This window comes from Typopeltis vanoorti, chromosome 2, assembly GCF_054136105.1.
Source record: "Typopeltis vanoorti isolate ZY-2024b chromosome 2, IOZ_Tvanoo_1.0, whole genome shotgun sequence".
NCBI lineage: Eukaryota > Metazoa > Arthropoda > Arachnida > Uropygi > Thelyphonidae > Typopeltis > Typopeltis vanoorti.
The window spans coordinates 83190113-83213172 of NC_143550.1; the positions used below are offsets into that span (position 1 = coordinate 83190113).

General features: G+C 36.5%; 1 protein-coding gene across 1 annotated transcript in view; it reads left to right on the forward strand.

Annotated features, from left to right (window-relative positions):
* The window catches only part of LOC150109215 (dual serine/threonine and tyrosine protein kinase-like), a 49049-nt gene extending 26262 nt beyond the window's left edge, over positions 1 to 22787 (forward strand). The window contains exons 2-16 of the mRNA XM_090406317.1: positions 5678 to 5877; positions 6855 to 6983; positions 7939 to 8145; positions 8439 to 8791; positions 8998 to 9296; positions 10630 to 10782; positions 11093 to 11202; positions 12202 to 12264; positions 12922 to 13152; positions 13385 to 13460; positions 15396 to 15552; positions 16482 to 16638; positions 16824 to 16907; positions 17804 to 18053; positions 19560 to 22787. Of these exons, the coding sequence (XP_090262443.1) occupies positions 5678 to 5877; positions 6855 to 6983; positions 7939 to 8145; positions 8439 to 8791; positions 8998 to 9296; positions 10630 to 10782; positions 11093 to 11202; positions 12202 to 12264; positions 12922 to 13152; positions 13385 to 13460; positions 15396 to 15552; positions 16482 to 16638; positions 16824 to 16907; positions 17804 to 18053; positions 19560 to 19834 (2744 nt within the window). The 3' untranslated portion in view covers positions 19835 to 22787. The remainder of the gene's footprint in view (positions 1 to 5677; positions 5878 to 6854; positions 6984 to 7938; positions 8146 to 8438; positions 8792 to 8997; positions 9297 to 10629; positions 10783 to 11092; positions 11203 to 12201; positions 12265 to 12921; positions 13153 to 13384; positions 13461 to 15395; positions 15553 to 16481; positions 16639 to 16823; positions 16908 to 17803; positions 18054 to 19559) is intronic.
* Positions 22788 to 23060: the final 273 nt, after the last annotated feature.

Here is a 23060-nt window from a genome sequence, read left to right on the forward strand (position 1 = left end):
AAATTATCCTTACAAATCGAAACTTTTCAAACATTGCATCTTAAGAGTATTCTGTCAAAGACTAGTTTTAAATCATATTGCTCATAATAATCACAAAGATGGATTCTATCCGTCTTCAAAATATGGGAAGTTTTAAAACTTCAACTTACGATAACTGCTTTTTGTTAATTTTTGCTTTCAGAAACCTGTCAGAATTTCGCATCAACTTTTTCAATATTTATAATTCCCATTTTAAGCTCACTTTGCTAATTTATTGTAGTTGCTCTTATGTATCGTTTACGTTTGCAGTAAACGAGGTTCACTGCATTGCTTAATGATTTGGTTTTGCCATTAGCTCTCACGGAAATAGTGCGTGCAAATAGATGCAAGTTGTTTTAGTTGCGCACGATCGTGATCTCATACAGGAACCCACTAATTCTTTTAAAGGAAAATTAACGAAGGTATAAATATTCATAAAGAAACTTGCCGCGATAATGCGGTTCAGAAAAACTGTTAGGTCTGCCTTCTGATAAATGTCGAAGCCGTAACCAGTCTAGTTCATGATATGGTCGTCGGTACACGAAATTAATGGCTGTGAAGCTTCGTTGACACCCACTGCTATCTCCTAAGTAACAATTCATCTATCGCTTCGTACAATAAGACTTCCATTCCGCCTGTAAATGAAACGAGAACACACTCGGCCAATGATACGGTTGTCCAGTGACCCGTGAGAACGAGGTAACGGTCAACAGACGTCCCACCTCGTGAGATGGGTTATCCGCCGGGTGGGCCACACGCACTATAATTTCGAACTTCTTTTAATTTTTGTTTCTTTCAGCAAACCGCAAGGATTTGACTTTTCTTCTTACTTTTCATTCAGAAATTGTAGTCCTGCCAGACCGTTGCGATGATGTGATAAGTGGTCCGATAGCCGTCTGTTCAGTATACGAACTCGAACAATAGGGTGCAGAAAAAGTTAAGTTTTTGAAGGATCAGACACTTCATTTCTCCGGTAATGAGGATCGAACTATTTCCAGCGGCTTAAGTGTTATGTTGTCTTTTGGTTTTTATGGAGTGCATTAGGACATTGTTTAAATTTCCAGTGCAACTTAACCGGTCTCGTGCGGAGGAGACAGAACTGTTCTCCTGGCCGAGAATACAAACTACTATCAGAGGTCTTCAAGAAGTTGTATACACGAGTAAATCCAGAAAAAGACTCCTAACTTTCATATTTTGGGAGAGAAAGCATAAAAATATTTTTTGTTTTTTTAGTTGCACAAGATTACGAAACCATAAAAATAACTTTTTTTTTTTATATAATTTTAAGTGACTCCATTTTTCCCGACCAAAACAGTAAAAAAAAAAAAAAAAAAAAAAAAAAAAAAAAAAAATGGAGAATCATTGAAGATAAATTTCTTCAGGGAGAAAGTTCTCCAAGGAAAGATCCACTTTTGACTGCTCTTCAAGTGAGTGGAAACACATTCACTGGTACTGCGTAATATTAACAGCCGAGGGTCAAGTGTTAAGGATTTCAATAATTGTGGACACTTGCATTTTTTGCTGATATTTTACCGGTAATATCGGGAATCGAGTTCTTTCAATGTGCGCCTGTTCGGGACTTCAAAACTATTTCTGACTATTGTAACACATCTTCCTTCTTGTCTCTTCCGAGTTTATCATTAACGTGTAATTTTAGCAGTAACTGTTTCTGTACTCGAATAAAAGAGTTCATTCCTTTTTATAACGAAGTACAATAGGAGACAATTAATTTATTCATCGAATGATTCCATTTAGGAACTCGATCCGTCTTATAAAACGAATCAAATTTGACTCATTTTTTTTTGTTCCATAAACGAATATTACTCGTATTTTAGGCTTACGTGTGAAAGTTCTGTAGTCAGACTTTCTCTATGCTTGTTTATTTTCTGCTTTTTTTTCCCCATGTCATTCTTTTCCTTGATCTCTTGTTCAGTTTTACATCTACGGGGGGAAAAAATCCTTCACAAGGGATAGGGAAGAAAGCCACGAGCCTGTCACTGTTTTCTTGTTCATCCATTACGCCTACGACAGTAACTTTGTGTGCCGGTCATTCCTACCGCTGATGCAGACGGGCGACGAACGATACCCGCAATCAAAGGCTAGCGACTTCAATGCCGCTCCCTCCCGGGCGAGAGCCTCCGTGTGAATTTCTTCCTCTGCCAGATAAGAAACAGCCCTGATTGGCAACGGACTGTTTACGGTCCGCCGTAGTAACCTTGTCAGTCTTCCGGTGGTCAGGTTCGCGCTCACGTGCAGAGGGCCTTGCCCGCTTGCAGCCAGATATGGTTAAACCCTTCTAGGGTGTAATAAATTTTACCAACAGGGTTCTGAAGTTGGACGCCATGTTTGAATACTTGCCTTTTAGCAAGATGGCAGTTCGGAGAACCCCAAATGTTTGGGTACGCAAGAATTTGTTTTGACTTCAACACATTTGCGAGCTGGTTTAGTTCAACATTCATCCTTTCTCCTCCCCAGTTTTCTTTAAAATAAACTACTATTAGAAAATGTTTAACTTTTAGGAATTGGTATTGTAAAATGAGATCCGCTCATGTTTATTATTTTCGCTAACATTCCTTCTTAAATATTAATATTCATTTAGATTTACTGTTGAAAGTAAGATCTCAGGTCTGTATATAAACTCTTTCAATAGGTAACGCTCTTAGTTTGACCTTTTTTGCAAGATTTTTTTACGAGGCAAAAAAAAATTCTAAAACTTCAGAATGTGGTTTTTCCACATTTCGATTTGATACGACAGTGACACGCATGGGGAACAGTTCATTGTTGGTGAGCGAGACTGAATTAATCAAACTTTTTTTATGTGTTGCACGTGTTCGTGCATGTGCAGTCAGAAATATTGGCAGCCTCATGCAGTTTTTGTTTGCATAAAGATTATCTGAGTTCCGTATGGTAACTTGATAATACAACATGCCTTTTTTTTTTTTTTATTTATCACGCCAAAAAAATCCTATCTGTACCAAGTCTCTGCTAACTGTATACGTTTTTATAGCTTGTATTTATACAACATACACGTACTTCTACTGGAAAGCGAATGGAGAAAGCAATTTCCCTTATTGCTGCCCAGTACAAAGACGCCAGTGTGTTTTATCGGCTGTTCAAGTCATAAATACCAGCGTATCGACACAGTTGGCGATTGACGAGTACCTTTTATACGTATGCAGCCTAACCTTAATTTCTTAGCCGTTAGATCTGGCTTCAGAGCATGGTTCATACCTCTCCCTGTTTATTTGATCCGGTTATTCACACTATCATCCTGCCCTTTCTAACCTCTCATGGGTAAAACTGTAAACGTAGAGAAAAGACACGGCAAGTATAAAAATAAATCGTAGACCTCTAAAACTGAATGGGTTCATTTACAAATCACCAATGAATACTTATTTTCACAATTCCCCAAATATCTCCAACCTTAAATTAATTGGCTATTTTGAATATCTTATGAAAAATTCAGATTTCTTGTCATTGATTTGTATTTTTCCGGCTAAATTATGTCTATCGCTGCTTTTAGATGAAATCGTCAACCACTGGAATTCTCCCTAGTAAGGAGACAGTTGAAGGCCACCAATTAAGAAACTGGTATGTAGGACAATGACCATTTCCAAGTAGCAGGTTAATTAGGAGAAAGTTGGTCAATATGTAAATGTAGTGAAGATTGTGTACATTTTTTATGGTTATTAATCATAAAATTCTAATCACGAATTTAACAAGTATATCCAATCGGAAACTTATCTTTACTTCATGTCTCTAAATTTGTAGCTTTTGGTTGTTGTTTTTTTTTTTTTTATTCGTACATATTGTAACTTTTGCTTCATTCTACAATATATTTATTACTATGATCTTTCTTCCTGATTTTATCCAGGTAAGAGACCTTTTACGTGTTTTCTTGAGCCTTTTACGGGTTTCATAAATTATATTTAATTTTGTTAACTAATAGAATTATCTGAAGTTAAGCATTCAAATGGATTAGTCAATATTTGAATGGCAATCTTTAAGAATCTCTTAAACATGACTAGATTTAATCTCCCAACATTTTTTAAAATTAGAATATTATTTTAAATTCTAAGTTCTAAAAATTTCGCCTGAATACTCCCAATTTTTTGTCAGTATAATTTCTTTATTCAACTTAATGTTTGTCAATTTATATTATAAAGTTTCATACAAAAACTCATTTTTAAATAAATAAAAAAAAGCCGAGATGGTCTTAATCTCTTTTGGCATCCATAGAGCGCAATTTTGTTTTTAAATTCAAGATTTTCTGGAACATTTTAAAATACGAAAAGTTGATTTAAAAATAAAAAAAAACAAAAAAAAAACGTCCCACTTTCAGAATTAAATTCATCTAGTCAATCAGCATTTTAAAAAAGCTGATTCCTTACAGATATGAAACTACAAAAAAAAGCAATCATTTCTGACGAAGAATTCGCTCCGCTCGCCATTTAGAATGACTTACTTGAAATAGAACACTTTTTTCGTGCTTCAAGTAAAGGGACAACGAACTCTCCATTATCCTTGAGACGGAAATTTTAAACTCTGCTCAACGGTTCACTGTTCTCCCTCTCCTTTTTAAACAGTATTTTGTACTTTCGGAGAATGAAGACTATCCGATAATTGCATCCATGGAAACTGGGCTGAAAAAGGAGGAATTTCCAGTCGAAACCTTGACATGTCCAGTTACTCTACCCACGCATTGCGTTCAACGTCACTACAGACGAGGCGATTAGAAGAAAAGAGAAATGCCGGAAGAAAAGTAGACTTCTGTAGAAATATATATAGCATCTTGATAACTTCCACATTCCATTGCAATAGCAACCTTCTCACGCGCGGGGATTATACGTTGTTGGATGAGTGTGTGTGTGTTGGGGGAGGGGGGGCTTTGAGTTCATTCGCATGTTAAAGAATGCAGATGTGCACTTTAAACCATTTATGCTCACTTGCGTATCAGTTACTATCACTCCACTACAGTTTGTTCCAATAACGAAGAAATTTGGGCCATCCTTGACAAGATTCTTTGGACACGCCACTTTAGGACCCCAAGATATACTCATTCTGATTTTTCTGTTTAATTTCTCTTTTGTATATATATTTTTTTCATTGAAACGGGCCACCCTAGGGTGGCCCGTTTCAATGAAAAAAATCCGGACACAACTCATCCGTAGAGAATTTGACATCTCGCTGTCTATCATTGGGAGAGTGCAGAGACCTCTTTACGTTAAAGAAAGGGCACTTCCACGTACTGATTCCAGACCAGTTGGCCATTTAAATATCTTATAATGAAGCAGCTGTTCATGTTCTCAATGGGCAGGACAGAAACTGTAACGAGGTCAGTCAAGGTCAGAAATCTTAATTCTTGTAATTGGAGATCTACTCTAAGGAACACCCTTGTCAATTGCTTCTTATTTTAGCAGTTTCTAGTTTGTAGTCAGAACTTGAGCTCTCGCGTGAAGCCATAGGCTATTTCCTGTATAGTGACAAACGCCCTTTTTTTATCACTCAATCAGAAGTTTTTTTAGGGTAACATTTAATTTTTTTTTCTTTTAAAGTCCAAAAGGAACTATCACTTGTTTATTCTGATTTTATTTTACAATAAAATAATCCAGAAAATGCTCTATTAACATTAATGGACGATTTAAACCGAATTTTTCAGAGCAATTGTCGAAAATCCTTCTGACTCCGGAAGACGAAAAGACAATATGGAACACCATTGAAAATCCTATAGGAATCATTGTGCTCGGCCGAAGTTGCTGGGCAAAGGCATGCGTGGTCAATGAGCTGCTGGGTCAGCCCCTGTTGCCTGTGGTGTACAGCAAAGAAGATGAAGAGGTGGACTGCAATCGATGGAGGGTGGTAAGTAACTAATGGACATGCGCTTTTATAAACTTTAATAAATCTTAATAAATTACTTGCTTTTTCCTTTTCGTTCCTGGAAAAGGAACTATTGTAAACCAATACTTACACGCAGTAAAGCAGACATTCTTAATTATATTTGTCAGTGGGTGGTCTAGTCGAAGTTCGTTAGTGTTGGTTCTTCAGAAAATCAGCGTAACAAACAACCATATTTGCATACTGCCATTGATTACTTGTGACAGACCGCTCTATTAACTACGTGTGATTAATGACGCTGCTAAAGTACCAAACGAGAGGAACCGGACTGCCCACCGCATAGAGAATCATTCCCCCCCATTAAAAGGCAAATATGCCTTGGAAAAAATCGTGATTTATGTAGCTCTGTAAATAAACGGCCTTACTTAAAACGATTGAACATTAATTGTACTTAATTTTAATTTTATAATTAGCTAAATTAAAATCTGGTCCTTTGTCAACGTAACTTAACGATTGTCTTAGATTACGAGTCCTTTTTCAACGGCTTTTTTTCCCCAAAACCTTAACCAATGTCGCTCCAAGGAAGATGCTATCTGAAGACTCGAGCGTCACTACCTATATACTACGAACGTTCGAAGAAGTGACGAAATATCTTGAACAAATCTTCAACGTAAACTGGTCATCTGGTTTCCTTTCATCTTATTCGAATAACCTCTTGGATTTATTTACTTTGGCTGACCTAAAGTCCGTCGACTCTGTCAAAGTTCCCGTGTTGTGATGATTTGCGCTTAGTTTAAGATCAACATTCTTAACGTGCAGGGTTATGCGAAAGTCTTCGCAAATGTTGGTCCGTCTATCACCAGTACACTCCCGAAGGTCACCGAACTATCGATTAACACTTATGTAGCGAGTAATATTGCTTCTTTTGCTTCCCTTTTATAGCGGTCTTAAGTAAGTGGATAGCATTATGCCGACTTTGACCCGTTTTGTGTTCTTAACAGGTGAGGTTCTGCTATGGCAAAGAGCCTGGAGCCAAATTGCTGTTGACCAACGGAAACGAGGTGGTAGATCAGTTGAAGTCTAACAAGGACAAAATGTCCACCATTCAGATGTCAGATTTGGAAGTGGAGGTAAGTTTTGTTCATTTCAAATGCGAAGTCCTGCTTTAATTGAGGTTGGAAAGAGGAAATTTAAGTAATCCCCTCTTTCCAGCCTCATTGGGATTTTTAAAAATTTCCCTATCATCCTGTGTACTTTTCTAACTTTAAAGTCTCGTAGTTTTTCTATGAAGTTTGTTCAGTATTTCATCTTCGTTCATATTTTAATATCATAACTCTATTTATAATTAAGATAAATAGAATATTTAAAACTTCATCACACAGGAAAGCTATTAATAACCAACCCATGTTTTGAAGGTCATATTAGATCTCTAATATTAGCTGCCGTGTAGCGAGTTTGACTTCACTAACACAGTACAGCAGACACCTGAATGAATATATAACTTTAATTAGCGTACAATAAACTCCGTAATTATGGAGTAGTGAGTTTAATTAGTAAACGTCTATCATTTCGAAGATATCCAAGCCTTCTATTAATCGACAAGCTTGACGGCAACGAATCAAGTTCGATACATGTCAAGGGTGAATTCGCCTTCTAGTTAAAAAGCCTCGAGTGAAGCTGGTTTAAGAGGAAAGAGGTCTTTTTAAGACAGGACGTCACTTACTAGGTCAAGACTTCTTGGAAATGCGATTCTATTTTGGTTCCCGCAGGAAAATATAAAGAAAATAAGGAGGGACAGAAAGTGAAAAGGTGAAAGTTGAAGACGATGTGAAATATTGAAGACCCGGAAGGTTGTATACATCCTGGCGCGCGCTGGCACACATACCTTTTTTTTTTTTAAACTTCTGGCCATGAAATCGAATATTTGCATACTTTTGCTTTTTTTTTTTCCCGTGTCTGCGAATGAGCGCGCGCCTGCATACGTAATACGAAATGCCCTTTAAGTTGAATATCGAATTAAAAAGAAACTTAATTTCATTGTAATATTTTCTTGAACTATTTTAATTGCATATTGTTCAATTTCAGCCAACATACAACGGCGAGAACGAAGACAAGTTCTTCCAGATTGCAGTATTGGAGATTACTTTACTGCATCCTCTGCTGCACGATAACGTGCAACTGGTGCTGACACCTAGCGGTCATGGGAAGAGTTTCATTCCAATGTACAAAAGATGCACCGATGGTTTAACGCCAGTGCTGTTCTATGCCATTGGAGGCAGCATAACGGAAAAGGTGATTATATTTCGTATGCAATTTAATTGTACGGTGTTTAAATCTAGGTCTCTTCATCGAGTAAAAAATAAAATAAAAATTATTACCGTCTTTAATTATCAGATTTTTTCATCTAAAGTTACATCTGACCCATTTAGAAGTAGGGCAAGAATAGGTTTGAGGTCAATTACGAGAGTCTTTTTCGTCATAGTAAAGTGAAAATTTTTAGCATAATGAGTAAGCTTTCTTCCCTAAAATTATTCTGCGACCTTGGGTCACTCATCTGACAGCAGGCTATTTCTTTTGTATCATAGGACATCGAAGACCTTAATGAACTAAAGCAAATCGCTCCCAACACTCCGGTTTTCTTCGTGTGCGTTCGACATCCCTCTAAATCAGAACTTACGGAATCGGGTCAGCATGCCGGCAGTCCTCTGCCACAAGAAGATAGCAAACGTCACTCTACTTATTCCCACCGATATCCCGTAGAGCAGTTATCCCTCATCAGACATTACTCAAGTATCCAGACTGCAGAAGTATCGCAAAGTTCCTCATATCGGCAACTGGCAGAGCTTAGGTTTTTCCCGTTGTCAGAAGATAAGCCGGAATACAAAGGACCTCTTCATGTAATAAACGAATTAGTGGACGATTCAAACTACTGTCCAAGGTGAGAATTCTCTTCTTAAATCATACAGTGTATCACTTTTATATAATAAAACAGGTCTTAAGTGAATGATTCTGTTCTCAACACCACTTACTGTAAATTGTTTCTCAGTTGGAATAAAATAGAAGTATAATTTATTTTGATGAATATTACAACTTCCTGAATTTTTTAAGCTTCCATATCATTAATTTTTTTTTAAATCCCTACAGCCTTGTCTTATTTGTCAGTCATGTACTTCAGTCTCATCTACTGTTGGCGGCTTCTCTACTTCACGACAGCCACACCCGTGGCGTTCAAAACTTTATTCTGACCGCCTTCGACCTGTCCCGTGATATCTTGATCACCCCGAAGCGACTGGACTATGCCCGTCAACGAGAGGATGAGTTATTCCGTTCCTTGTTGGACATCGCTAGTAACAAGCAGGAGGAGATCCGGGTTATGATAGCCAACACCATTACCGGAGTCACCAATGAGATCCTGGAGCTGGTGGAGAATTATCGCTTTAAAGGTACGTAGCAACAGAGCGTTGCGGTGGAGGTGAAATCTCAATGTCTGTAGTGACCTCGGCGAATTTAAACTCGTTTTTTTTTTTTTAACACACAGAACGTTCAAAAACTCCAATTTAGTTTGAGCTAAAGGAACAGGTTTTGAAGATTTCTCCTAAAAATCTTAGTTTCTTCAAATTTTATCAGCTAACAGAACAGTAAGACTTAAATGGCTGGCAGATTTCCAAAAATTTCCACGATTCGTTGACACACGTCGACCATAAAATATCTTCAAGATGAAGAACCGCGTTCTAATAAGACTACTTAACCTGTTCTTCCCCCATCTTAGTGTCGACTAGATAATGTTGGGAAATTACTACCAAGTAGGCCCTTGAATGAAAGCCGAACACCTGTTACGTATTGGTAGGCTATATTTAGGATGGCGAGTGAAACTGACACACATCTGTAAGAAGGGTGTTGCTATAGTAACAGACTTGTTTAAGGTGGTTGAAACGAGCTACTTTTTTGCTGCTCGGTGTAGATCAGTGAACTGATGGAGAGTGAAATGAACAAAAGACATTTGTTATGGTGGGAGGGTAACAAATTAACAATATACTAGGGATCGTTGACCGTCTGAAGTGGTGGAATGCAAATGGTTTTTGTTCTATTTTTATATTTGCATGACTCATTTTAAAATCAGTTAGCAGGCCAAATTTCGCATTTTTTGTTTTAGAGGTTTTAAGGCCTACTGTTGCTCAACTTTTAGTTTAGCAATGGACGTTAAATCCTTTCTTAGGAACCACGTACATTTATCCGAAATATCCAGCTCTTAGCACAAGTATTAAAATGGCACTTTTGCTTATTAACGGGTGATGCGAGTTAATATTTAGGAATGAAAAAAAATGTATATAAGGGATCCTGCCTGTATGTGATAATATTAATATCAGGCCTTCGGTATTCGATCCCATGAGTACAATTTAGTATGAGGGGTCTCCTCAGGAGGTGATTCCAGTACCAATATCCGAAGCACGTCTTCACTTGGGCTTTTCTAGGTCTTCCAACCAAAAGTTATCACTTGGGTGTATAAGGAACCCACATCAGTCCGTACACTTCAGCATCGCCTTTTCTCATGTTCCTTAAGTGTTAACTAGTTAATCTTAACAATAGTTCACTTGTGGTTTCATGTTTAATTACTCTGGGTTATAAATAAGGACGATCAAATTACTTTGAACAAGCATGCAAATAATTTAATCATTTATTTGTTAATTTCAATTTTTTTCATTAATTTTTATTTTAATTTCAGTGTTTTTTTGCATAACGGATATTTTTAATATTTAAAGTATTTTTAATTTCCAGTGATGGCTTTCCTAAATCACGATACTATGCCATCTGCCAGAGTAGTCAATATCTGCACCAGCGAAATCCAAGAACTAGTTCTGAGTCGTGTTAATACTGCAGTAGCTGCCAAACTTGCCAGTTCCATAGAATGGTTACAAGAAAGATTTACAGGTAGGTCTTCGTGTGCCGAAAACTTCAGTTCTTCCATTTCACCAAATTTATCTTAAACTCTAGGTGTTAGTTCGGTCTTGCATAATGTGCAAGACTGGACTAGCTGTTTTTCATCTTCAATTCGTATTTATTGGATACTGAATTTAACAAATTTTAGACCTTTTTTCTTTCCTTAAATGTAGTTTATTTTGAAGTTATTTTCGAAACCTGTTTGCACATTGAAACTAGTGGTTATCGAAGATTTTAATGCCTTCATTTTTTCAAGGATCCACGCCCAAGATTAAGTTCTCCCATTTCGTTTCATTCTCAGGGACCCTCGAACGGTGCCTCTCGAGCCTTGAAGAAGCCTGTCTGTCTGGCGGGGAGGAGCCGAAGCAAGTGAGTGGTGCCTTGAAGCAGATACTCGCTGCAGCTTATCAGGTATGTGGCCCCCCCCCCACCCCTTCGCTGTTGTGATTGTAGCCAGAATTTATTTTGTGTCAAGCAGGATGTTATCGGCCCATGTAACACGAGACGTGTCGCTAACGGCCGTGGTAATAACTCTTCGATCCAGTTATTGGAACGGAGCGGACCTTGATGGCCACATATCGGCTTAAATTGTTCAATGCAATTAATTTTCGCCGGTGTCTTGTTACCAGGTTTTGCAACACCAACGAAATAATCAATTCTTATTGTCTCCCGAAACACTCGCTTTGACCTTTTTGGTCTTTTACACTTTTGATATTCTACAATCATCTGTTCTGGACTCGAGAGAGGGCGTTGGTTGTTAGACAAGCACTGAATTAATTGAATCAAAACAAGAAGGAATAGGACCACAACGAACTGAATTTTTTTTCTTCTTATAGGTGGGGATTTAAATGTAATAAGATGAATAGCTGTTGGGCATTCTCATTTAGAAAACGCATTAAGTGTTTAAATCAGATCAGTTTAATTCAGTTTCCATGATGGATTCCCTTCCACTAAACAAGCTCTCTTAACAGGAACTTTGAACGTCTGACAAGCGAAAAGTGTATCGTATGGCGTGTTTGGAATAAATCAGTATCAATAAATTCTAGTTTTCATATAACAGACCTAATCTTAAATACGAGCACATTTGAAACTTCGAATATTAACTGAATCAGTTCTGTAGTGGTCCATTCTCAAGCAGTTTCGTGGGCATGCTATCCTATCCCTCTGACTTTTCAAATCTCATTCCCCTTCTTAGTGGGCTCCTGTCGTGTGGAAAGATAGATTTTATTCGTCGGTGGGCTAGGAACTTCAGGAACAAATCTAAGAACAAATTGTTCCCAACAAGAAACATTCTAGAACGAGTAGTGTTGCAAGGGCATGATTTTAGCTATTTTTCAATGATTTAATTTGAAATTGCATTTTCTTTTCTTGTAAATGCAAAGATTAATTCCGGCGTCTTGTATTTTTTAGGTTGAAATTACGTTACGAGGAAGTTCTTCAGTCTTATGGTTCCTTCTCCAGAGGATGAGGCAGGTAAGAAAAACTCTTGTAACTGAATTAACCTAACCATAACGGTTTTGTAATTCTCATATCCAACTTCGCGTAACTGTAACTGAGCAATATCTTACTCAGTAATTCAAGGTAGAATTTAGATTTTTTTTTAATAATAAACGATCGATATTTTCAGTATTACGAACAATTTAATTCTCACTATAATATGCTTTATTTAAAACATCTTGCATATCTCGTGGAATGTTAGCACGGTCTGTTTTTTCCTTCATGCTGCATGCGCGCGTAGTATCACGTATGCACTGTTGTTGCCGGAAACAATTCCAAGGTGCTAAAAAGCAACAATTAACGCATGCACCGCGTGCCACAGTCGTTTAGGTAGATCTCTTTACCTTCATATAGCCATCAATCATGCTGTTTACGTTGAAAGTGGTAAGTTGTTGAAATAAACTGGTTTTAAAAGGCACACTTCACTAGCTAACGATAAGGTCTTCAAATAAATACAATCGAGCGAAAAGTGACGAAACCCTCGAGTGGGTCACATGAATACTACGAATTCCTTAAGAGAAATTATCCCTAATATGGTAATGAGCAATTTCAAAACATTTTGCTTTGATTTTTAAATAACTCAAATTTATTTTCACTTCATGCATTGAGTGATTGTTTTTTTTTCTTTTTCAGCTATCGCAAGTGTTTCCATGGAAACTTCCTCCTCGAATAGATTCGGAGTGGAAAAAGCAAGTGGCTTTGGGTATTCTCTCCAGTTTAAGTGAGTCCCGTCTAGCAAGGTCTGTTTGTACTCAATTGCAGCAAAGACTTCGTATATCGCACGACAGATTCGTCATGTCTCTGCAACAGCTAGAAGATAGACATGTGGACAGGCTAGAGAGAAGGGAACAGGACAGGAGGAATGTACGTATTTCGCTAATTTATTCATTCATTCTTTCACAAATGTTCAAATTTTAAAATGCAATCGTATTAGTACCATTAGCCATGGAAGGGATTGAGATTTTTGTAGTTCAGTCCTTAGATTTAAAGAAATTTTGCATAAACTATTATCCGTTTTAAATAGTTAAATCACAATCTTGAATCTTTTTTTTTTCTGAGACCATTCTAATTTAAAGTTTTTTTTGTTTTTTTTTAGGTTCGTTGTCTTTATGCTCCAAGAGTGGCCAGATTAGCTCTGGAGAGTTCATCTTTAAAAGATCTTCTGCAATATGGTACGTATAGGGCAGTGCTTCCCAAAGTTCTGGATGTCAGGGCCCCCTTTTGCAAAAATTAAAATATTTCACCGCCCCCCTCGAAAAAAAATCGTAATAGAGATATATTATTATAATATTTATTGTATTTATATTCAATACAAAACATAGACAGCGAATATTGCAAAAATCAAATGCATATATTACAGTTTTTGCCTCTTACCGTTTGGTTCTGAATACGATGCGGACTGTTCTGGTAAAATATGAAATACTGTCCTTTTTTTTTTTTTGAGTCTGTTTCTGATTGTTCGCGGGATTTTTATTTTTTTTTATCAGCCACTTATCCATCTTAGGGTTAATTTTTTTTAACGTAGAATAGATCAAATAATATCACCACTTACCGATACTGGCACACCACAGACTGACCATGAAATTAGTGAATATTACCTGAATAAGGGAATCCCCGGACTAGGAACATTTTTCTCTTTTGTGACTTTTCTCCCTTTACGGTAATTAAGCCTAACGCGAAACAGACAGCAAAGGCAGTCTGTTTATTAAAACGTGCATATGATTGGTGCGGTATTAACAAAAGATCGCGCAACCGAAAGATAAAAACATAGCTGACAATTGAGTTTGAGTTGAAATGCTAACTCTCTTCAACCGAATTCCATGTGAAAATGCCATAACATTCATATATATATATATATATATATATATAATTACTTAGTTTTAACACGTTCGGTTGAATTTTATTGCTCCCATGGGAAATCGAACTCGCACATCTAATTAATAACAATAGTTTTTAGTTAGATACTGTGTTTTCCCATGCAACATATGGTTTTGTTTCAGTCTATACAACGTAGTTTCTGTATGAGGGGACATGTGATTCATTAATTAGTGTGTTTTTATCCCAGTTGTCTCTAATTGCACTATTTGTTGAGAAATATATTACACAGACTCCTCATACCTTATTCACCGGCATAATAAAAGTATTTGTTTTTATTGCCTCTGCCGTATAGTGGCTGTTAGAGAGGGGTGTTGTTTACCACTGCAAGGGAGTTCTATCTCCCCACATGAACTTGTTTAAGCTTTTTTTTTCATGTGTGAAGTATATGCGAAACTTTTATTGGTAACAGAAAACTAACTCGGATGACAGTGATAATATAAAACGAGTTTTGATATGTATATAAAGCCAATATCAACAGTCCCTGATTACGAACGCGAAAGGGACAGGAAGATTTGGAGCTTCTCTATAGAGCATTCGAAGTAAATACAATTAACCACTGCTTTGAAATGAAACATATGAATAAGCAATATTTACTAATATTCATTAAGCGCCGAAATACGCAGGAAGCAAAGTTTGTGAACCAACACCAATGTGTGAATTTTTCCATTAAAATATAAAAAAAAACAAAAGAAATAAAAAAATAATAAAAGTTAAATACGTTTCTTTTAAAATAAAAAAATCTACTTAGTCTTAAAACATTTTAAATTTGTTTTCATTATTTCACGGCCCCCCTCAACAAAACCTACTGCCCCCAAGGGGGCCGCCTCCCACAGTTTGGGAAGCGCTGGTATAGGGGATAAATTTTTAACTTAGATTTAAAAAAAAATATTTTTTAATTTCTCGCTACATGAAATGTTTAAGTATGCTGCTGGTTGAGCAAGGTTGGAAGTGCATGCCGGTCATTCGTGATACTTGATACGAGCATTGCCCTCGTAAAGAAGAACGAAGTCCTAGCTGATATACCGTTATCAGCTAGGACTTAATGTCATTACTGATTCTCAAATAAATTTATGGAATTGCAAAGTGGGTTGTTTGACGTTATGCCTAGCAACCGAAATCAACTCGATCTTGCAGCTCGGCGCGCGCCAGTGACATTATTTTAAAAGACCGATTGCTACTTAATATGAAGTAACCGATCTTCCTTTTTTTTTTTTCTATTGGTTGTGCAGGTATGCCTCAACTGGGTCAGGAGCTCGGACGTGGACACTTCGGAGTGGTTTACTCGTGCAAGTCCTGGGCTGGTTACTCTCCCTGTGCGGTGAAAACCGTTGTTTTACCTGCTGATAAGCACTGGTATACCCTTGCGATGGAATTTTACTATCACAGGTAAGATAAGCGGATGTTCCGTAATTAACGACAGTTCAATCTTATTGTGCATTGATTCATGAAATTTTCATTCCTCAAATTATCTCGCAGTTCAAACATTAGGGAAATTTCTCGCGTCACCAGTGGAGCCGAGTCTTCGGAACACTCGGCCCAGTGGTATTTTTTTTATTTTTATTTTTTTTTTGACGGTCATGACATTACAATAGTGTGAAATAAAAACAAAATTCTAATATTTCTGAAATATAAACCACATTTGAGCATTGCTAATATCGAGTGATTGGATTCTTAAGTATCTTTTAATCTAAAACATTCCCCCCCCCCCTTTTTTTTTTCACTAGATGGTGACTTCTACGAACGACTGCCCCTATGTTTTGAGTTTCTTATGAAAAACTTGCTTTGTTCATCTTTCTGTGCAGTCAGATTGCAGCCGTCATATAACTTAACCTACTTTCGCAAACAAAAAAAAAAAACGTCCCTATTTCATTTCCCTTGTTCTCATTCGGCACCCCTTTCGAAATATGGACTTTTGTTATAATTTTACTCACGCTAACAAAGCGATCCTTACCGAGATGGTTAATTTTTCGAAGCTTCAACCCCCCAATCACCTCGCGATCTGTTCAGCTAAGATTTTGTTCACATCGCCATTAGTTGAACATTAATGCTGTGGAATGGATCAGCCGTTATTGATCGAAATCTCATTGCTGATGTTAATCTTCATATCGGCCTTTCATAACTTGTTTAATATTTTGGAAATATCAAAGAAATGTTTGCTAACTTCTACTACGTAAATCGCCTCGGGAAATTAAATGCGAATGAAGTTGGTTTTGCATATTTTACCATTTCTGTTAAGATGCTCTGGATTTCATTTGATTTTCTCTTTCTTTAAGAAATAACTATAAGCTTACTAACTGTACAACTTTTTCTTACAGAAACATCCCCACCCACGATAGAATTGTCCAACTACGAGGGACCGTAATAGACTACCGACATGATAGAAGGCCTACCGTTTATCTGGTCATGGACAGAATGGATCGAGATCTTTATTCTGCCCTTTGGAATGGCTTGGCGTGGATTACTAGACTACAGGTATGTATGAACGAATTGGTCGACAAGAATAGTTCATAAAAATTTATTGTACTTGGAAAGAATTTAACAACAAAAGCTAGTAGCGACTTGAATTTCCTAAAGTTGGTATTCAGCTATTTGATTTGCGCAAATATACAGATCTTCGTTTACATCGCATTCTTTATCACAGAATTTATTGCTTTTAGGTGGCGCTTGATGTTGTTCAAGGAATTAGATTTCTTCACAGTCAAGGCCTGGTTCATAGAGACATCAAATTGCACAATGTCTTGGTAAGTTGCAATCATTTTTTCAATTCAGTATTCCGAATTTTATGCATTCAAATTTTCATCAATTGAGTAGTTCTCTCGCGTACCATTCATTTTCGTTCAGATTATAAACTGCCGTGGACTAATCTTCTCAATGAGAGAAATGCGATTTCCATTTATATTGCACAAATATGTATGCGGTAGCAATCATTACCATAGAAACGTAACATGATCCACTCTTCACTGACAGTAGTCATGCATAATGCTCGTATTTCTTCTGCAGTTTCAGTGAATTGATTGATACCAATAATGATCAATGTTCTTTCAGTAATGATCCCATTTCCAAATGCTAAATAAAACCCGTCGAGTTCGAACTAATGATATATGCAAAAAAGCAAAACTAAAATAAATTCTATTTCTTTTACTTGACGTCTTCCATTTTTAGGTTTAGGAAACGACACAATCCTTCAACGATGAGTTAAGAGGAACAATCATAGGATAGCTTTGCATGAGGTAAAATGTTTTTTAAAACAGGTTCGCAAGTAAATAGAAATGCACTCGTTATTAGCCGGTCACGAAGAGACTTCCTTTAATGAGATTAATTCAAGTTTATCTTCTCAACAGTTACAAGGGTATCCACATTCCCTGACAATAGCTGCCCAAACCTAAGATTTTCTACTTATCAGTCGGTACACGTAAAGGCATACCTTGCAAGATTCTACGAACATCGATCCGTTTCTCGGTCTAAAAGGTTACATAGATACATGTAAGAAGCGTCAACGCTTCCGTAGTAAACTAGGGCTCAGTCTTTTAGAGAATGTTGTTACTCTATCATGATATTTCATTGACTGGGTGCTAGTAGTGTAGTTCAAGCGGTTCGCCGTTAGGGTGTCCTGATAATCTTTCTTCTTCGTTCACAGCTGGACAAGAACAATCGTGCTAAACTATCCGACTTGGGTTTCTGTAAAGTAGAAGTGATGATGAGCGGTAGCGTCGTGGGAACGCCAATCCACATGGCTCCGGAAATGTTTAGAGGCCAATATGACAGCAGCGTTGACATCTACGCCTTTGGAGTGTTATTCTGGTATGTTTGTTCTGGTCAGCCAAGATTACCCTACGTGTATGAACAATGTCCGCACAAAGAGGAACTCTTTTCCATGATTAAAAGAGGTAAGATACAAACCTATCATCACAATAATAAAATACATAATTGATAGTTATTTTTCTTGTTACTTTTTGTTATAAAACATTAATTGAGCTCTGTAATTATGTAGTTTTGAAACTTACTTCTTTAAGCAAAATGTATTTGATTTATAACCCGGATGAAATTTGATTTCTGTATCATCCACTTATAAAAACGGTCTTAAACCATTACTACAAAAGTACATTTTTCTATTTTCGTTTCATAAACTTCTAGATTTTCTCTGATAATACCACATACTCAGTCGACATACAAGTTTTTCCTCGTTGGAACCTATTTTTCTTCCTGGAAACTAGTTTTTTTTTTGTTTCCCCCGAAACAAACAAACCGGCCAAAACACGCTAAATGAAGACATTAATAAGCTTCCCTCATAATTTAAGTTGCTCTTCCCGTAAATCTAAAACAACCGGCGACAACCCCCTATTTATCCATGTCCTGATGAAGCCTTCTTCTGCGTACAGCATCCATTTTCGTATGAAAAAAAAGTTGAATCAAGAAAACTTGAACAACGTATCTCATGCATCTTGACATGTCTCTCACAATATTAACCCAGTTTCTAGTCTTTAATATCCACGGAGGTTTCAAGAAATTGGTTTAAGACCGGCAATGCCAATTTTCTGCTTAGTTTAGTATGGCATCCTTGTCCGTATTTCTGAACTAATAAAAATGCCTGTTTTTTTTTCTTAGCTTCTCTTCTTCCTTAATCTTTATTCTTCAAAATCTTCGCCTTTATTAAACATTAACTTTAATATTAAGCTTAATGTGATGCAATTAAAAAAAAAATTCTAGATCTACTGAGGCTCACTCGAAACATTCTTCACTCGTAGAACAAATTTTATCTCCTCAATAAAATTGTGGACGATGAATTATTCATAATTATCTTTCTTGCTAAAAAGACAACTTAATTCACTAAGGACAACCTGCTATGATATTCTTTGACTCATTTACACCATCCTTTTATATCAAGGCTAATATTAACTTCACGTGGTGCTGCCATCTAGTGACACTTCAAAGAGCTATCGTATCGTGTACTTTCGCAGTCTGCGTATTTAAGGGTTTTCATAACATATATTGATATTTCAGGGAGCAAAACGATAAGTTAATAATAACGTTTAATATTTAACACTAATTCATTTTTCTCGCTCCGCCTTCATGCCTTCTAACAACGTAACTCCATTCGAATACAGCGCTTCATAAGTCTTCTACGGATCCTTTCCCCTTCGGCTACTGTACAATATTTCTCATATCCGTTCGCCGCTTAATGCTTAGCTTAAACCATATTAAACAAGTCGTTATTTAACTACTTATAGAAGGCTATTCCCATCACTAATTTGAAATATGTAGCAATTAAACATGTGCACCGATATTTAGAATCTTGAATTACAAGATGCCTCACTATAGCTTTTTACTTTTATAAAATAATTGAAAGCAATAGAACTTTCAGTTAATTTTTTTTTTTTTAATTTTGTTTTTAGGTTTACGACCGGAGCGCCTTCCTTATTTCGATGAAGAATGTTGGAAACTAATGACAGATTGTTGGAACGGAAATCCCTCGAAGCGACCTCTACCGGGAGATCTGGAGTCAAGAGTTGCAGGAATCTTAGAACGCTTCCGCACCCACCGTATCGTCGAAGTCAGTCAGTCGCAGAACTTCGGAGAATCTCACGATGCAGACTATTGGTCGTCGACATCCTACGACGAATCTTCGAAATCCTACTTGGTGGTCACTGACGAGATGGTGTCGAGATAGCTGGATGAAAGTAGTTCCGTTTTTTGTTGGTGGTCGTCGAAGTTTTAATCAGCAGTCAGGCGTATTTAAGATCTGACAGGTGCGGAAGTGGAGTTGAAAGGGCAGGTACCCCCGCTCTTCCTCCGCATCTTATCCGAATCAAGTCATTCGTCGTTACATCTAGGAGAGTTGGAAACCTCCATCGATTCCATCCATTGTCACTTTGAAGCTCGTGGTGAGTTGGCTGTTCTAGTTGGATTTGGTGTGGGCATCTAGAAGGAGGCTGATTGTAATCTTGCTCCTCACCTGCAGGCATTGTTGTAATCGCAGATACGCAAATGGCTTTACCAGTCACAAGTGCCTTTTATAGTAGTAGCAGCTTGTCTACAAGTGGAGCTATATGATATCAGCTTGGGGGTTTTATGGCTGAATAAGGAAACATCCTCTTTTTTCGTATATATAACCCCCCATTTTTTTCCCATTAATGATTTGGTGTTTTTTTATTGCATTGCTTAAAATATTAACTGTTTTTTGGCTTGCCGGAGTTTAAGCTCCCAACGCGGGTCTGAAATATTTTAATGTTGATTCGTCAGTAACTGAATGAATCGGTGCTACTTTATTAGCTTGCGTTTTTAATTTAAACCATCTAACAGTTTAGCAGTGCTAAAGCTCAAGGAGCACTCAGATTGTGGCGCCATCTTTTGAATGAATGCTAAAATTTATTTAGGTGTTTAATGGCTGCATTACGGTAGATCTAATTTCGAGGCAGCAAGCTTTGTAACTAAGCTTTTTTGAAAGTTTACATGTTTTTTTTTTCTCTTTAATACCTACTTATTTCTTTTTACATATGACAGTTGTATGGTTTTGTTTGAGACATATTTAGCTGTAATAGTCATGTGGGGATTTGTGACCATACGTTTTGACGATGCCCTTTAAAGGCAAAATGTTTGGCCAGTCATTATTGTTGCTACACTTTGTAAAACGGTGGTGTAAAAGGTTTTATTTAGGTTGTTGGGAACGATACTTAAATCTTACCAGTAACTTGCAGCTATTATTGCAATGCCTAACTGGGGGAAATGGATCTTTATTTCTGTTGCATTTCAATATATTTCTCTGCAAAGGAGTTTGTACGTTTTTGACTATATTGACAAATGCAGTACTAAAATTCTCTTCAATAAACGTAATGTTTACATCGTTACGAACTCTTTGATCAATATTCAGCAGCTAGAATATGCAAATTCTAGAGTATGTAAGCTCTGATGTAGCAAAAAAGTTGAAGGTTTCAGAATTAGCTCAACGTCTTAAATTAATATATTGATAACCCTTAGCGCATGTCATTTTTGTTCCGCCTTTTGAAATAAACTAAATTCGCGATAAATTTATGTAGGCGCCATCTGTCGGTTAAACTATATTGTGAATAGTTTGCATAATTAAGCTGAACACTGAATATTGTCCAGATGTGTACTACAGATTTTTTTTTTCAGCTATGTAGTGATAATCCTTCAAAAACGATGACGTGAATAGCTCCATTATAAGATCTCTTTTGGTTAAAACTATTGTCAGTGATGCCTCAACAAAGCTGAGATTATACTAACCAGATGGCAGTACTTGTATTCAATAAGCGAATAAAAAACGTTAAAGTAATCACTTGTACCTTTTATCTGAGTAAATTAAGTAGATGACAATGTTTAAGAACTAGAGGCGCCATCTACAGACAAAGTTAACAACCGTGGTATTATTCAAAATTACGCTGAAATACTTTTAAAATTGGCATCAAACGGTAATCTAGAGAACCTTGTCATTGATCATTTGGAGCTATTTTTAATCGTTGAAAAATTAAGCCCTAATTCATATACCCTACCTTAATTTCCGGCTGATTTTCTTCGAAATTCGTAACAAATGGGGCATGTTGCCCCATTCGTTACCGATCTCTTAGCTTCTCCAGATGGTGCGTATTTAAGTAATTTTTAAACGAAACTAAACCCAATTGCAATGCTCATTCTCAACGGTGGAGAGTTTAATTTAATTTTATTGAAGGATTATCATTCGCATATCTAATATCTTGTTTTTTAAAATATTAGTTTTGTAATCTGACTAAACTGAGTTGTTGATATTTTGTTAACTAGTCTTTAAACTTGGGTTGTTTTACCCATTTTAGACGAAGGTTTCTATTTGTAATCCTATCAGCTTATACATCCTTGTTCTTATTGATTTCGAAGTTATCTTCATGCACGACAAAAGTACTGTTGTATTTTCTGAAATGACGTTTATTGCTACCAAATTATTTTCATTTTAAAAATTCTCTCAATTATTCACAGAAATAGCAACTTGATTCCAGAAAGATAAAATTGCAAACCAGGCAGAAATTTCACGATATTGCCCTTTTTAAATAGTTAAGAATTAGCTATCCAGACAAAATAGTTTTTTTTTTTTAATATATAAAACCATTGTATTTTGTCATCTGATCTGCTTACCTGAGTTTGCAATTTTTGAAGTTGCTAAATGAACTCGAGCTAATCTCTATTGTTAGCAATGTATAAATTGAAATGCCGGCAATAATGCCATCTAGTTTTAAAAAAATATAACTAAAATTCAGTTGAATAGCTAATCGCTTTCAATACTTAGTTCTAACTCCTGTTTTGCAATGTATGGGAAATTCTATCATTTCAATTGCCTCCCTATCCTGAAACCAACTATCGAAATAGGAAACGAATTCTCCCAAGGGAGACAGCACACAATGTATATTATTTTTTTTTTTAACTTTATTAGTGAAGATTTGCATTTTAATAAACTTCAAAGTGTTTTGTGAGCCATTTGGGTGAACGGAGTGTGCAGTAGTCAGATAAGTTCCTATAGTTTGTGCTATAGGCAGGCCATATGTACATACTTGTGCCATGTATTTCATTCCCTAATCACTCTAGTTTTTGTAATGTGTTTTTTACATTCAAATAAAAAAAAAATCAAAATACCAAAATTGTTTCATTTTGTTTTTTCTCTTCGCCTTATATGGTATATCTCTAAAATATACCTCAAGTTTTTAAAGGACACTTGGAACCGCATTTTACTTGAACACGTCTGTTTACCATCAGCTAATTTTTTCCCCAAGGAACAAAGTGGCTTTGATGTGAAATTCATTTTTTTTTTATCTTCGTATTGAAATTTTAGATTGCTAAATACCAATTGGAATTATGGCGAGATAAGAGGATTGTGTTCGTCATCGTACAACAGAAAATCCAACATCGTGGAA